General features: G+C 33.4%; 1 protein-coding gene across 1 annotated transcript in view; it reads left to right on the forward strand.

Moving 5' to 3' along the window:
- Window positions 1–17,361, forward strand: part of Suz12 (SUZ12 polycomb repressive complex 2 subunit) — a 48,296-nt gene that overhangs the window by 21,831 nt on the left and 9,104 nt on the right. The window contains exons 6-11 of the mRNA XM_015500946.2: window positions 1,795–1,880; window positions 4,035–4,266; window positions 5,232–5,325; window positions 10,382–10,487; window positions 14,573–14,750; window positions 17,001–17,092. Coding sequence (XP_015356432.2) covers window positions 1,795–1,880; window positions 4,035–4,266; window positions 5,232–5,325; window positions 10,382–10,487; window positions 14,573–14,750; window positions 17,001–17,092 — 788 coding nt within the window. The remainder of the gene's footprint in view (window positions 1–1,794; window positions 1,881–4,034; window positions 4,267–5,231; window positions 5,326–10,381; window positions 10,488–14,572; window positions 14,751–17,000; window positions 17,093–17,361) is intronic.

Consider the following 17,361-nt stretch of genomic DNA (forward strand, 5'->3'; position numbering starts at 1 on the left):
TATCTTTGGGAAGCAGTGTGTTTAAACTATTTTTTCTGTTCTCCAAGACAAAATATAAAGTTTGAAAATTGGTCAAATTCACTTTGTTTCTTTTCTTTTGTTTTCTTTTTCTTTGGGTACCAGGGATTGAACTTGGGCACTCAACCACTGAGCCACATCCCCAACCCTATATTGTGTTTTATTAGACAGAGTCTCACTGAGTTGTTAAGCACCTTGCTATTGCTGAGGCTGGCTTTGAACTCGAGATACTCCTGTCTCAGCCTCCAAAGCCACTGGGGTTACAGGTGTGCTCCACCATACCTGCTGTTTCTTTTCTATATATTATTAAAAGTCAATCTGAAAGTGAGCTCTGATGATAGTTTCCTGAAAACAATTTCCTATTATAACTTTGAAATTAGCATAAGTTAGGAAGAAGCAAGTACATTTCCTCTCATGTTCATTCAAGTTACATTTTTTTTTAAAGGAATTAACGTTAAGAAACCAGGATACAAAATCAATGTCAAAATCCCTAGGGCTGGGGATATAGCTTAGTTGGTAGAATGCTTGCCTCATGTGCACAAGGCCCTGGGTTCAATCCCCAGCACCACAAAAAAAAAGAAAAGAAAAATCCCTAAAATTTGCATTTTTCCCCTTTTTGTTTTGAAGACTTTTGCTTAGCAATTGCTACTAAAAGAGCTAAGAATAAAAATAGAGATTATTAGGGTACCATTTTCATGGTGAGAATTATTCTGAGAGTTTTTGTTTCTGAGTTTTGACTGTTGGATTATTTTTTTGCTATACATGTGTTTTCATCCTGATTCAGCTTTCAAAGAGACTGATACAAATGCTTACACCCTGTGTGAAGAGATGATTTTTAAAGTGAAAAAGTATTATTGGAAACTTTTTGTTTCTTCGTGTATGTGATGATATATTCATCTGTTATAATAGTTCTATGTTGAAGGTTAATGAGGAATTAATGATTGAATATTTAGTTAACACATTTTGGACTTTATGAGGTAGCGGAGATTGATCCTAGGACTTCTCACATGCTAGGCAGGTCCTCTTCTATTGAGCTACATTCACAGCTCTGAACCTTTGGGACTTTAAAGACAAGCATATTATAGAGGAGTACTCTGGAACCTAAAATTTGCAAGGCTTTTGTTAATTGATATAGAAAATATAGACTTTAGTATTCAAAACTGAAATTAGTAAATTTTATAAGCTATGGGATTATCCTAGGTAGTAAACAGTAGCAAGGTTTTGCTTTCCTATTTAGACTTTATAAATTCTGGGGAAAGGGTTTTTAAAAAAAAAACAAAACTAACTTCTTTTTCTAAAATTGTGATCAATTAAAGAACCTTTTTAGTTTAGTATCTCATAAACAAACATATAATAGTAACCAATTTAAATTTCCTAGTAATAGATTTTGGAAGGAGGAAAAAATTAAAGATACTTTTTTTTTTCCTGTATATATTCATTTCTTTCATAATTTCTGCCAAGAGGGTTTAACTATGTTTATCAAAATTACTTTTTAGTAGCAGTTTATTATGTTATTATCATAAATGTTAAATCTTGAAATCAGAAGTAATTGGTATATAGGAAGGTAATTATGTTTTTCTTGTGAAAGGTTTATTTAAATTACTATATAAAGAGGCTTTTAAAGTGTTTGCTGCAAGTTTGGAACTTAATTGGGGAAAGAAGAATGAATCAACTTGTTTTGAGTCTTTATTGTGGGAAGTCTTTGTTGTTTGAAATTCCCAAACTTCTTGGGAAAATACATACTGTATTTATTTATAGTATTGATTTTCTGTTTAGATAAGCCATCACAAAACTCAGAAAATGAACAAAATTCTGTTACCCTAGAAGTCCTGCTTGTCAAAGTTTGCCACAAAAAAAGAAAGGTAATGTATAAAATACTGATAGATCAAGTGGAATGATTTTATTAATTGAACTTGTTTATGCATATGTAGAAATATGTTGATGGCTGAATTATAACACTAACTTCTTTTTGGCCTTCCATAACTTTGTGTTTTTTTTATAATGCATACAAAACTTTATCCACAGGAATCTGGAGATAAGGAAAGAAGCTATATTTTAGCATTTTATGATGTGAATTTATTTGCTTCACTGTCATTTCAGTTCTGTTAGGTTCTTTCTTGCTATTAGTACTCATTAAAATTTTAAATAAGGGGTAAGAGAGAGGTTTTTTTCCCAAAAGAAACACTACTCTCAGGCAAAGAAATTTTGTTATCAGCATTATCAGCCATTAACTTATTAATACATTGCTTCAAATTTTTATTTAGAAGATAAAATCTTTTCACCATAGAAACAAGTGTTACAGTGGTTAAGTTTCCTGGGCAACCTACCAAAGCCAACAGATATACTTTGAGTAGCTTCAAGTCCTTCAGTCTTTTAAGAGAAACAGGAACTGACCTATATAGAGGTTCCTATGCTTATGTCCTGTCAGAATCTTATTAAGATGATAAGGGGGTTGAAAACTGCTGGAGCATTGGTGAAAAGTTGGCTATGGCCATAGGAAGCAGCAATATAATTACATATATTAAAAAGTTTATGTAAAGTTTGGACACATTGCTCCTTACTTCTACCCAACCCCCATACAAACAGTGAGGGAAAAATTGTGCAGGAATTAGATAATTAAAATGTGAATTTAAGCCGGGTGTGGTGGCGCATGCCTGTAATCCCAGCAATTTGGGAGGCTGAGGCAGGAGGATTGCAAGTTCAAGGCCAGCCTCAGGTATTTAGTGAGGCCCTAAGCAACTTAGTGAGACCCTATCTCAATAAAAAATAAAAACGCTAGGGATGTAGTTCAGGTTTTAAAGGGCCCCTGGGTTCAATCCCAGTATCTCCCTCAAATGCAAAAAAAATGTGAATAATAATGTAATGTGATTCTTTTTAGTTTTTCTAAAAAAGCACCAATGTCTTCTTGGAAGGATATAATAGTCAACTGCCAGTATTAGTCATTCTGTAGTGTTAGAACTTGGGGTGTGAGTGAGATTTAATATTTCTCATTTTACACTCCTTTGTGCAGTAGACTATTAGCCAATATTCTAGTTTTTTTTTTTTTTGTTTGTTTGTTTTTTAAAAGATACTACCATGGGTATCTACCGTGGGCTGGGGTTGTGGTTCAGTGGTAGAGCGCTTGCCTAACGTGTGAGGCACTGGGTTCAATCCTCAGCACCACGTAAAAATAAATAAAATAAAGGCATTGTGTCCATCTACTTAAAAAAAAAAAGATAATATATAATATGTAGAATAATACCATAGATATGTCTGTCATCACAAAGGTCCGTCCTCTGTATCTTTCAGTTTTTCTCTTTCAGCATAACATTTTTTAAAAAATATTTTTTAGTTGTTGATAGACCTCTATTTTATTTATTTATATGTGGTGCTAAGAATCGAACCCAGTGCCTCACACATGCCAGGCAAGCGTTCTACTGCTGAGCCCCAGCCCCAGCCCTCAGCATAACATCTTTACATGTTAACAGAACATTACTTAGAATTTGGTAACTATTGCTTCTACTAAACATTTTTTAATATGAATTTGTTTCATAATGTTGACTGTGGGGTTATTACAGCCATCTTGTTTTTCAATTCTGGTGATGTTTATCTGCACCAGATATTGTTGAAAATTTAAGGTAAATGTTGCAGTTACATGGATTTAGCATTTTAAGCATAATTTTTTAATTCCATATTTCTTTTGCACTAACTGGAATAGAACCACAAGCTAAGCATTCTGCATCTGAGCTACACCCCCAGTCCCTAATTGCCAATATAAAACTATTTTGTATGACCATCATCTAGATATTGAATATACTGTATCATTTTCATCATATTTCAGAAATCTTTAGTTGATTTAATATTTGGAATATTGTTCCACATTTTTTATCTTTGCTTCACAGTTTCCAAAACAGTGATTGTTTTAACATGGCATTTGGTAAGCATGGCCTATACCATGTTTCCTGTAGCTATGGTTAGAAATTTCATTGTATTGTTGCTCATGTATAAATTTAATTTAATAATCTTTACCTTTGCAGGATGTAAGTTGTCCAATAAGACAAGTTCCCACAGGTAAAAAGCAGGTGCCTTTGAATCCCGACCTCAATCAAACAAAACCTGGAAATTTCCCGTCCCTTGCAGTTTCCAGTAATGAATTTGAACCTAGTAACAGCCATATGGTGAAGTCTTACTCATTGCTATTTAGAGTGACTCGTCCGGGAAGAAGAGAGTTTAATGGAATGATAAATGGAGAAACCAATGAAAATATTGGTAATTTTTATTTTAATAATCTTACTAGATTTCATCATTGGAGAATAGAGTGGTCAATAAAAATGACTGAATCAGTATTCCTTTATAATGTTCATCGTTGTTTGTGAAGTATTGTTTTGATTATTTTAAAACCTTACCTTTCCAAAGTTGGAAAGACTGATATTTTTAATTGATCTGTTAGCACACAGATTTTTTTTTAGTTGTTGATAGACCTCTATTGAGGTTGAAAGAATTGTAAATACATGTCTACTCACTACCTACATTAAAACAGGAACTTTTTAATTAATTAATTTATTTTTTTGAGATAGAGACTCACTTCACTTTGTTGTTCAGGACAGTGTTGAATTCCTGGGTTCAAGTGGTCCTTCTGTCTCAGTCCCTAAGTGTTGGGACTCAGGTGCATACCTCTACTTACATCCAGCTTGAATACAAATATTTTATTATATTTATCACATATTTATCCCTCTACCCATTCATCTATTTCAACAATTTATCTTTGAAAAAATCATCTGACCAACATATAGATGTGGGGTGGGGTGCAGGTTGGGTAAATCAGTCCTATTCTCCAAAGGCTCACAATCTAGCATGTGAAGATGGGCAAGAAATAAATGTGGTAAAATGATGAGTTCTATAATAGAGGTGTATGGAGAAGCACCATAGAGGAAATAATCTTTGTGAGTCTTGAAGTGTTTTTTGAAGTTCCTAAACAGGAACAGTGATTAAGGAGTTTGCTTAGCAAAGAAGATCGTGTCAAACAGAAACCACCATTTGCAAAGATATGGGTTAGTGTCAGTGAATATAAACAAGTAAGGGCATACACATATGGTAAAATTGCAAATTGGAACAAATGTCGTCTGTGGCCTCATTTAGGATAAATGTAGCATGTTTTGTGTTAAGGGACCATATATCATGAATAACATTTTTGTTTGAATATTTGATTTATAAGAAATGTTTGTTAAATTCAGATGTCAATGAAGAACTTCCAGCCAGAAGGAAACGAAATCGTGAAGATGGGGAAAAGACATTTGTTGCACAAATGACAGTATTTGATAAAAACAGGTAATGTTGATGGACAAGTAAGGCTTCCATAATGTTCTAGAAATGTTTACATTCTGAAGTAGAAATTAATGGTGATATTGTTTCCTTACCTTTGTTTGTTTGTTTCTTTCTTTCTTTCTTAACAAATGGAGAAAAAAATACTGAATTTCTCTTGGTAACAGACAGAATGCAGTAAGCACAGAAAAGGAACTATTAATGATTCAGTTGAGTGTTTTCGTTTGGCAAGTATTTGAGTATCTGTTCTTTGCCAGACACTGTTCAAGGCAGAGAAGGCAACAAAGTTCCTTCATGAGCTTAACTTGTAATGTAGGACATTGACCACTACACAAAAACATTAACTGATGTCACTGTGCTATGAAGAAAAACATAAAGAGAATAAATGATTACTATAAAGCCTCTAGGTGGAGGTAATATTTGAGCAGACTTCAGTGAAATGAGTGCTGTGGAAATCTTAGGGTGTGTGTCTACTGAAGATAAGAAAATTGTATATAATCATTGTGTGGCTATGTGAGTATTTCACATAGGGTGGCAAAGAAATACCTGGGCATATAATCATCTCTGCAGTTTCTATTTGGGGGAAAAAACATTTTAGCATCAGTAAAAGAAAGTCTAGGAAACAATGTAGCAGTTTTTTTACACAGAGTCAGTGGATGAAGCCTATACATGCCATGATTTTTTTGTACCAGACTGATTGCTGGTAGTTAAGTACAGTTTACTTTCAGTAAAATAATAGGAGAAAGAGCCAAGAAAAGTAACTGGGCCATTCCTCTTATTTTTAAAAATGAACTAGATTGATGCTTTAACATAATCATTTGTTAGCCACCAGGTAAATAAAGGTGTAAGGCTCTTAATATGACAGCCTTGAAGATTAGATATAATGAGATAGAGCTAATGCACGCTTCTAATCTAGCTACGAGGGGTGCTGAGGCAGGAGGATCATAGTTCAAAGCCAGGCTCTGCAACTTAGTGAGACTGTTTCAAAATTTAAAAAAGGATTGGGGAGGTAACTTAGCAATGGAGTATTTTCACAGCATGTTTGAGGCCCTCGGTTCCATCCCCAGCACCTCAAATTAGAGAGAGAGAGAGATTTTGGCTAACATTTGTCTTAGAATATATCATATAATGTCAACATTAGTAATAGGAATCATTGTAGTGTGTTTATTTTTAAAATCAGAAATTTGAGTGTGGATCAAATTTATATAGAAAACAATAGGAACATAAACATACTAGAAGACAGTGATTATGTCTTTTAGCAGTGAGGACAATGCTTACTGGGCTTTGTTGATATTGATAAATGTTCTGTTTTAGGCAGTGAGCGGGTACATTATGTTTTCTTTTTTCTAATTTACATATGTTTTAACATATTCCTTGTATGAAAGGAATGCTTTTTTAATATTTATTTTTTAGTTGTAGTTGTACACAAACTTATTTATTTGTTTTTATGTGGTGCTGAGGATCGAACCCAGAGCCATAACCCCAGACCCAAGCAATGCTTTTTCTAATGAAAAAATACCAAGAAGAAACAGGGTGAATTTTTCCCCAAGTTTTAATTTTGAAAATTACCAAGCCTCTAAAACAGTTGAAAGAATGATTATTTAAGACCATATATCCTTCACCTAGATTTATCTGTTAATATTTTGCCACAGTTGCTTCACTAGCGAGTATGTTTTATTTTTATGCTGAACCAGGTAAAAGATTACTTTTTTTGTGTGGTTCTGGAGATCAAACCCAGGGCCTTGTGCATGCACGGCAAGCACTCTACCAACTGAGCTATATTCCCAGCCCTGAAAGATTACTTTTTATTCCTCATTCTTCACTTACATGTCAACATTTATTTCTTAAGAACCAAAGCATAACTACAGTTCACTTGTCTTACTTAGGAAAATTAGTATATAACAAATACAGTACTAGCTCCCCATTTGACCTCAGTAATATCCTTTATAGTTTGTGTTTCCCTCCCCCATTCTGTAAGTAGTTGTCATACTGTCCAATTTCCTTCATTTTGGAATAGTTCTCCAGACTATTATATTTATTTGTTTTTGAGATTGGACCTCATAGTGTTGCCCAGGGTGGTCTCAAACTCCTGGGCTCAAGGGATCTTCCTACCTTGCCCTGGCAAGTAGGTGGAACCATAGGGCCTATGCCACAGAATATTGTTGGGACTTCTTTTGTAATTATAGGCATATATTTTTGTAGCATATATCTCAGTTTGGACTTTGGTGATTATTTCCTCATGATTTGATTCAAATTAAACATTTTTAGCAGAGATACTAATTACTTGGTGATGTGTTCTTTGTGTATTCCATCACAAACACAGGTAATATTAGGTTTGGTCAGTTGGTTAAGATGGTGGTTGCCATTTTTCTCTATTTTAACAGTTGTTTTTTGCTTTTCACTAATTAACATGTAATCTGTATTAATACATGAACCTGGGTGAATATCCTTTTACCTCCAGTACCCTTTCACCAAATAGTTTAATCATCCATCGATGATTCTTTTTTTTTTTTTTTTTTGGTGCTGGGGATTAAACTGGGGATTAAACAGGGACATTCAATTACTGAGCCTCCCCAGCCCTATTTTGTATTTTAGAGACAGGATCTCACGGAGTTGCAGAGGGCCTCATCACTGCTTGAAGCTGGCTTTGAACTCGAGATCCTCCTGTCTCAACTTCCTGAGCTGCTGTGATTACAGCATCACGCCCAGATGATTCTTATCTTTTACCAGCATGGATTAAAAAATGTGTATACACACACACACACACACACACGGGATTGAACCTAGGGGTGCTCTATCACTGACCTACATCCCCAACCTTTTTTATTTTTATTTTGATAAAGTCTTGCTGAATTGCTGAAGGTGGTCTTGAATCTGTGATCCTCCTGCCTCAATCTCCCAGATTGGTAGGATTATAGGCATGTACCACTGCAAATGCCATTTTTATTCAACTAGTTTTAGTTTGTTCATGTTGCTAATCCTTTTAATGGCCATATTATCTCAAATTTAATCAGCCTCTCCAGGTAGGCTCTTGTGTCCTTTGAACTTGACTTTTAGTTTTTCCTTATTTTCTGGAGTAGTAATTGAAGCTTGCCTTTTCCTGCCTCTGCTCTGGATTACCATTTCTTCCAGTCCTGATTCTTTTCAGTAAAGGAACAGTATAGGCCAAGATCTGGGGATTAGATGTGTGAAATTGTTTTTGCAATCTCAGAGAGAGATTAAAGTATAACCAAAATTCAAGAGACCATAAAGTATGAAATATTGGGCAAAATAAACATTAAAAATTTGAAAAAAAAAGCCATAACTAAAGTAAAAGTAATGACAGCCAACCTGGCACACATATGTAGTCCCAACCACTGGGGAGACTAAGTCAGGCAGATTACAAATTTGAGGCCAGTCTGTGCAATTTAGTGAGACTCTGTCTCAATATAAAAAGGGCTAGGGATATAACTCAGTGGTGGACACCACTGTGTTCAATCCTCAGCACTGCAAAAATAATAATTAAAAATAAATTCATAAAAAGTGGGGGGAATTACTTTCAATTTATATATCATAATCCTCTAATACAAAACAATTATGCAATTTAAAAAGACCACAGCCCAACAGAAGAATGAACAAAGGATACAATACAAAGTTTATTTTAAAAAGAATATATGTGATTCTTAAACAATTAAAAAGATAAGACATCTGAATTAAAAGTACACTGAGATGTCATTTTTTCACTTATCAGATTGACAGAGATCAAAAAACTTGGTAAAGCACTGTTCATGAGGCTGTGGGGGAAAAGGCCTCCTCATACATTACAGGTAGGAGAGTGCATTGGATTGTAGCTATCAAATGTACAACCATAAAATGAAATATTATGTAGTCATGTAAAAGCATGATGGAAACACCTTTTAAATATAGAGCTATATGACTGTATTGTCTATTTAAATGATTAAATAAAATTAGTATTTTAAAATAGAAAATTGAATAGCTTTGCTGATGTACTATGGAAGTAGACTAAATTAAGTAGTACATCATAGAGAACAGGCAAAAATTCTTAGTCTCAAAATTATTTGATGTTAAGAATCAGACTTGAGAGGCAGGCTACCTAGATTCACTGACTAGATCTGGCTACTTACTGTGTGTTCTTAAAGCAAGTTACTTAATGTCTCTGTTCCTCAGTGGAAATGGAGTAGTAGAACCTAGGTCATAAAGTTGTTGGGAAGTTTAAGTAAACTATATAAAGTCTTTAGTGCCTGGCACATAGTAAGCACTCAATAAATTTTAGTTGTTATCAACTAATAGTATTTGTTTTAAGGCTGACGAAGAGAAGCCAGATTCTTGCTATGTACGATTAATTATTGAGCACGGTAGAAAAATGGTGTTTAGAGCAGTAAGGGTTACCAGTATTTAGAAGTATGGGAATATATATATAAAACACACACACACACACACATAGAAACTATACTGCATGAGTATAATTTAATTGATTAGTATAATTCATTTGATTCTTTGATTCAACCACTGTTTCATTTATTTCTTCTTCAATGAAATATTTATTGAGCATCTATATGTGCCAGGTGCCCTCAGGTTCCTATAATTGTCAGATTTGTTATTATAATCATTAATCAGTTTACTGGGCAAGTATAAAAGTAAAGGATTTTAGTACAAACATGTATAGTAATTAAAAATAACAAACCTAATTATTAGTGGTTTTCCTAAGGCAAGTATTATAAGATTGTTGTTATCCTTTTTTAAAAGTATAAAGCCCACACACTGGCTTTATACTTAATGTTTACAACTTACAAGGTCTAGAGAGCTTAGCCATATTATATTTTCAGTGTGTAGAGTTACATCTGTAAACTACGTAATAGAAGAATTCTCTAGTTATTTATCTGTTAGTGTACATCATTAAAATTGCTGTTGTTAGCACTGGAGTGTAGATATATTTTAAAATCCCGTTGGGTACATAAGCTAGTTTATAAATTTAATAAATGCTTTTTAGTGTAAAGTTGTAGAATTTGTGTACTTCTAGTAATACACAGGTTACTTTAAAGTGTATGTGTTTGTCTAACAGGCGCTTACAGCTTTTAGATGGGGAATATGAAGTAGCCATGCAGGAAATGGAAGAATGTCCAATAAGCAAGAAAAGAGCAACATGGGAGACTATTCTTGATGGGAAGGTATGGACTACTTAGAAGGCTGAGCACGTTATAGTTATGAACTCCCATTTTTGATTGATGTTTTCTTCTCCAAATGCAAATCCATGTTGGAAGTAGACTACTTTGTTTTAGTACTTTGAAGAACACAACTAAAAATGATCTAGTCAGAATATTTAATGAAAGACATTGTTCTTGGAGCCAGATTGTCTCATTAAAATTTCTGTTCCTAACTGTGTGGCATTTGGCAAATTACTTAACTTGTGTCTCAGTTTTCTTAATCTGTAAATTGAGGGACAGAATTGATGTATTAAATAAGGTAATTAATAAAATGTTTAATATTGTGCCTGGCATACAATAAGTGCTCAATAAATGTTAACTGATAATTTCAATCCCGTTCATAGTAACAAGTAATGTGATGTCTGATAATAAATTTATTAAGAAATTGCATAACTTAGATGAAGCATACTTCAAAATAACTTTGAAGAGTTATAAAAGAATAAATAGGCATACATATTTCTTGAATAGACTCAATAAAATGTAATAGTGTCATTTATTTCTCAATGTATCAGGATACCAACAAAAGCAAAATCTCAATTTTTTTTTTAAAGCCCAAAAGATAGTCTCAAATTAATCTCATAGTGTGTAATACTAAAGAAACTTTTGAAAAATTTACTTACCAGTTAGTGGAACAAGCCATAAAGTTATAAAAAGTTAAACGGTTTGGTGTAATCATAAGAGTAGATAATCATATCACTGAATTATAGTACTGAAGGATTTTCATGTATACTTGAAATTTAGTTTATGATAAAGGTGGTAATATAGGTGTGAATGAGAAAGAGAAATTATTCATTAATTGTGGTTTATACCCATCTGAAAATAAACTTGAATTCCCAAAGGATTATAAATATTAAATGTAAAAATTAACAGTCCTTCCTGCCTGGGTGTGGTGGTGCACCCCTGTAATCCCAGTGACTCAGAAATCAGAGGCAGGAGGATTGCAAGTTTAAAGCCAGCCTCAGTAATTTAGCCAGGCCCTAAGCAACTCAGTGAGACCAGTCTCAAAATAAATAAAAAGGGATTGGAATGTAGCTCAGTGGTTAAGTGCTCCTTGGTTCAAGCCTTAGTTCTTACAATCTTAATTTTTTTTTAAGAAACTATTAACAACATTGTAACTTCAGAAATATGTTAGCAAATATTAATATAATTCTTGTGGTGAGGAAGACCTTAGTAGGGATGATATAAAGATAGAAAGTGTAAAATAAAAAATAGCTCACTAAAATTACTAATTTTTTTAAAAATATTTTTTTTAGTTATACATGACACAATATCTTTATTTTGTTTTATTTTTATGTGGTGCTGAGGATTGAACTCAGGGTCTCACAAATGTGAGGTGAGCGCTCTACTGCTGAGCCACAACCCAGCCCAAAATTAATAATTTTTTAAGAAATTTTTTTAATGTCTTTTACTTATTTATTTATTTTTATGTGGTGTTGGGGATCGAACCCAGCGCCTCCCCTGTGCTAGGCAAGTGCTCTACCTCTGATCCACAGCCCCAGCCCAGTAAAATTTTTTTTTTTTTTATTGTAAAAGTCTCAAGTTGAAAACAACTGGGTCTGCTTAGTGTAGAGTGCTTGCTTAGCATGCTTGAGGTCCTGGGTTCGATCCCCAGCAGTTCCCTTGTCCCTGCTACACACAATGGATTGGGTGAAAATACATTAAAACAAAATGTTAATATTGTGAACATAAAAATTGGCAAAGATAATCAAGAAGTTCTTAATAGAACAAATACAAATGGCCACCAAAGTTCTAGAAATATACTCAGTCTTGGGCTCAGGTCATTGCACAATGGTAGCGTGCTTGCCTAGCATGTCTGAGGCACTGGGTTTGGTTCTCAGCACTGCATATAAATAAATAAATAAAAATAAAGGTCCATTGACAACTACAAAACAAGATATTTGGTCTTAGTATTCAAAGAGACACAAACAGACAGAGGTATTACTTTGTTTTTTTGTGGCACTGGGGATTGATCCCAGGGCCTTGCGCATTCGAGACAAGCACTCTACCAGCTGAGCTATGTCCCCAGCCTAAGATATTACTTTTGACTATGAATTTGACAAAAATTTTACAGAGAGATGGTTTCTACTGTTATTAGGTATATGAGGACACATATTGTGATAATACTTTTATTTAAGGATATGGTGGTTTTAACTTTAATAGAGGGCAGATCTGCAATATGCATAAAACTAAAAATTATATAATCATTACCAATTCTAATTCTGCCAATTTGTCACACAGTAATACTTGATTAACTATGGGTTGAGGCTATAGCTTGGTGGCAGAGTGCTTGCTTAGCCATGAGTGAGGCACTAGGTTTGATCCTCATCAGCACCACATAAAAATAAATAGAAGTACTTAAAAAAAGTTGATCAACAGAAAAATGTAAGTAAGCAGATCTTTTCAGCCATTAAAATGAAAAATTGTAAATAAAATCTAAGAGCTGGAATTGTGGCTCAGTGATAGAGTGCTTACCTAGCATGCTTGAGGCACTGAGTTTGATCCTCAGCACCACATAAATGTAAAATAAAGATATTGTGAACACGTAAAACTAAAAAATAAATATGAAAAAAAATCTAAAAAGCCATTTAAAGTATGATAGAGAAGAATTTCATGTTTACTAAATAGTAGGTATGAGTTCGTTTTTCTAAAATTAATGAAATAGTGGTTCATTCAAGGTTAACAGATGAGATTTCAGCTAGTTTTAGTTTCTTTGTACTTATCTACAGTGTTTGTATTTTCTGTTATTTATTATCTTTATAATTTTTTAGTTTTAAAATTCTTAAACTGTACTTTTTAAAAAACAGTTTTTTAGTTGTATGTGGGCATAATATCTATATTTTATTTTTATGTGTTACTGAGGATTGAACCCAGTGTCTCACGCATGAGAGGCAAGTACTCTATCTCTGAGCCACAACCCCAGCCCAAGTTTACTTTTTATTCATTAGAAAATAAGAATTCTAAATACAAGTTGAATTTTCCTAAGAAATTGTTTGCAGCAGTGTAATGTGTATATACTTTTAAGTCAGAGCATATAGGTATACTTCTTTTTTAAAACTTGCTATTAAATAAATGACATAATTTACTAAATCATGGATAATTTGGTTTAATGGATAAACAGATTATTTTAAATTTTATTTTTACATCTCCGAAATGTTTTAATAATCATGCTTATATCTTTTTTGTATTGGTAGTGTTTCTATAAGACACATTCCCAGATATAGACTTAACTGTCTAAACCAGTTGATACAATCACATCTTTACCTTGTTTTAGTTTAAAATTTTAGTTTTTGTTGTGGTGTTGATGATACTGGGAATTGAACCTAGTGCCTTTGCAGCTGAGCTGTATCTCTGGCCCAAAATTACCGTTTTAATAGGATTACTGATAGGAAAGATATAGAAGGACTTTAAAATGAATTAGAGCCCATTGAAGGTTTCTGTCAAAGAGAATAGCATGAAAGCATTTTTTGAGCAGTTTATTTGGACTCAGTGGCAGTGAGATTTAGAGAAGTCAAGAGAAATAAGAAAGCTACTCAGTTTGCAAAATGCCTAAGGAAATTGTCACTTCAGAGCAAAGAGAGAGCTGGCAGTCTGTGGGAATCAGATTTATTTTGCTTTGTTTTAAAGACATTTGGTCATATAAATAAGAAATGTAAAGATTTCCATAAAAAAATCCGTTTCCAACTTTTTCTTTTTTTTTCGGTGGTGCTAGATAAACGGGCCTTGTGCATGCTATGCCAGCACTTTACCACTGACCTACATTCCCAATTCATGTTTCTGACTTAAAAGCTGGCCATACTGTATCAATATTTCTACATAAAAAGTCAGCTGATAAGTGGCTTCTGCATCGAATAGCCTGAGTTCTTCAGTTCTACAATGTCTACTCCTCCATATTTTATCTAACCTTATCTTTTGATTTTTGGATTTTTGAGGAAAATTTATTGATTTAAATCAAATCCACATTGACTCATCATAATGAATTATTTTTATTCCTATAATTTATTTCAGTTCATTTAGTGAATCTTCACTTTTCATGTTTTTGTATCTTTTAGAGGCTGCCTCCATTTGAAACATTTTCTCAGGGACCTACACTGCAGTTCACTCTTCGTTGGACAGGAGAAACCAATGATAAGTCTACAGCTCCTATAGCCAAGCCACTTGCCACTAGAAATTCAGAGAGTCTCCATCAAGAAAACAAACCTGGTTCAGTTAAACCTACACAAACTATTGGTAAACAAAACATTGCTATTAAAATAATGGTTTCAGAGTTAGATTTATTTGTATTTTGCTTCATGTAATTATTCTTTAGGAAATATTATTTGGCTTGCTAGATTGACTATTAACTATTGTACATTAGGATTTTCCTGTGTTAAATGTAAAGTTTTATGTTGAAGTACTGATAAATATACCTTTATTTAGAACCTTTGTGCTAGATGTGTCTTGAGAATTTGAATTTTTCTTTTAAACGTTTGGAAGCATAATATGGTATGTAATATATGTGCCACATATTATTTAACACTTCCACGGTGTCTGTAGATACCTTCATGTCAGTTTAGCAGTTTTTCCAATATATGAATATGCCATAAACTGAGGAAGAAAAAAAAAAATTGGTTTTCAGATTGGATTTTAGATTTTTCAGTGGCAGCTTGGAAAGGACTTTGGAACTGCCAGATGCTGAGTCACATGCCTGTAATTCCACCTACTTAGAAGACTAAGCAGGAGGATCACAAATTGGAGGCCAGCCTAGGCAACTTAGACTGTCTCAAAAGGATGTAAAAAGTGTTGGCGATGTAGCTCAGTGGTAGACTTCTTGCCTAGCATGAATGAGACCCTGGGTTTAATCCCCAGTACTGGAATAATTTTTAAAAAGTGCTTTGGAACTATATCTTTAATAAGTTTTACAGTGTTATAGAACTGAATTTAAATATTCAGACTGTTTTTTATAATTGTAGGGTTGCTGGAAGAAGTTCATCAAAACCTGGATTATACTGGTTTAGTACATTTTTAAAAAAATATTTTTTAGTTATAGATGGCACAATACCTTTATTTTATTTATTTATTTTTATGTGGTACTGAGGATTAAGCCCAGTGCCTCATGTGCAAGGCTAGCACTCTGCCAATGATCCATAATCCCAGCTCTGTAGTACTTTTTTTTTTGGTAGTTGTAGACGGACAGAATGCTTTTATTTTATATGTTTATTTGTATGTGGTGCTGAGGCTCGAACCCAGTGCCTCATACATGCAAGCAAGCGCTCTACCATTGAGCTACAGCCCCACCCCTGTAGTATATTTTTAAAAGGAAAAACATTTTGCAAATGGAGTTGACTCTGTTGTATTAATTCTCAAGCTACAATGTTCTGTCATACCTATTAGGAGCACTGCCCTTCACCTGAGCGCATCCATGTATTTTTATCTATTTAAAGACTACAGATGGCTTAAGATGTTTTCTTTGACATTGATCAGTTATGCGTAGGTCACTGTAATAAATTAAAGAGATATAAGAAATGACCCATGACAGGAAGATTTCCCACGTAAATTGTGGTCTAGGCACTTCTCAGCAATACTCTGAAGCCATTGAAAATAGGTAAAAAAGTTACAAAGGAACTGAGGGAAAAGGAAGAGTTTATACAAAATTGTTTATGTGGGATGCTCAGATGAATCAAGAGAAAGGCTTTTTTCCCATTAGGTATGAATGAAATATATCAAAATTGTTAATAGTGATTATCTTTTAGATCTGGAATGATTTTAATATAATTACTTTTTACTTAACTTTCTGATAAATGAGAATTTAGTGGATCTTATTTTTATGGTGGTTTAGGACATAGCATCTTAAATTCTGTCATAGTAGATTTATTTTTAATTATGTTGTAAGTAATTTTTATTTTTTTCTCAATATATATTAATATGAAATATAATTATGTTATAAGTAATTTTTTTATTTTTCCTCAATATATATTAATATGAAAACCAATCAAAAGCAATTCTTAGGGTTGGGGATATAGCTCAGTGGTAGAGTACTTGCCTAATATGTGGGAGGCCCTGTGTACAAATAATACACACACACACAAATACTCTCTTTCCTCAACTTCAAATTATTCAAAACAGTATAGTTACCACATAGAATTACCTGGTTTTGTTTATTTATTTTTAACCTTTATTTTATGTGGTGCTTAGGATTGAACCCAGTGCCTCCCACGTGCTAGGCAAGCGCTCCACCACTGAGCCACAACCCCAGCCCCTTTTATGATGGTTTAGGACATAGGAGGTAGTTTTTAAAGGAAAAATTGAGTCCTGCCAATAAAGACCTTAACATCTGATTACTGATTAACCAGATTGTTACTCTGATCATTAGCTAAGGATAAGAATAGAAATTGTGTCACATAAATAGAATTCCGTGAAATCTTTGTTTAATTATTTTAGCCAGGTATTATTTTACCTTTTAGAAGCAAATATTTTCATTAAACAAAAGTATATTTTCAGCTGTTAAAGAAACATTGACTACAGATCTACAAACAAGAAAAGAAAAGGATACTTCAAATGAAAACAGACAAAAATTAAGAATATTTTATCAGGTAAACATAGCTGACCTTCTGTTAAGTAATCATGAAATGCATTTTTTAATATACATATTTTTAGTTGTAGGTGGACACAATACATTTATTTTATTTTTTTATGTGGTGCTGAGGATCGAACCCAGTGCCTCACATGTGCTAGGCAAGCACGCTACCACTGAGCTAGAATCTCAGCTCCTCATGAAATGCATTTGTTTTATATATTAGATCTAAAATCTTTGGGAATATTTAAATTAAAATATCTATTAATTTGACACTCCTTTTAAAAA

Source organism: Marmota marmota, unplaced genomic scaffold (genome assembly GCF_001458135.2).
Source record: "Marmota marmota marmota unplaced genomic scaffold, marMar, whole genome shotgun sequence".
Taxonomy (NCBI): Eukaryota; Metazoa; Chordata; class Mammalia; order Rodentia; family Sciuridae; genus Marmota; species Marmota marmota.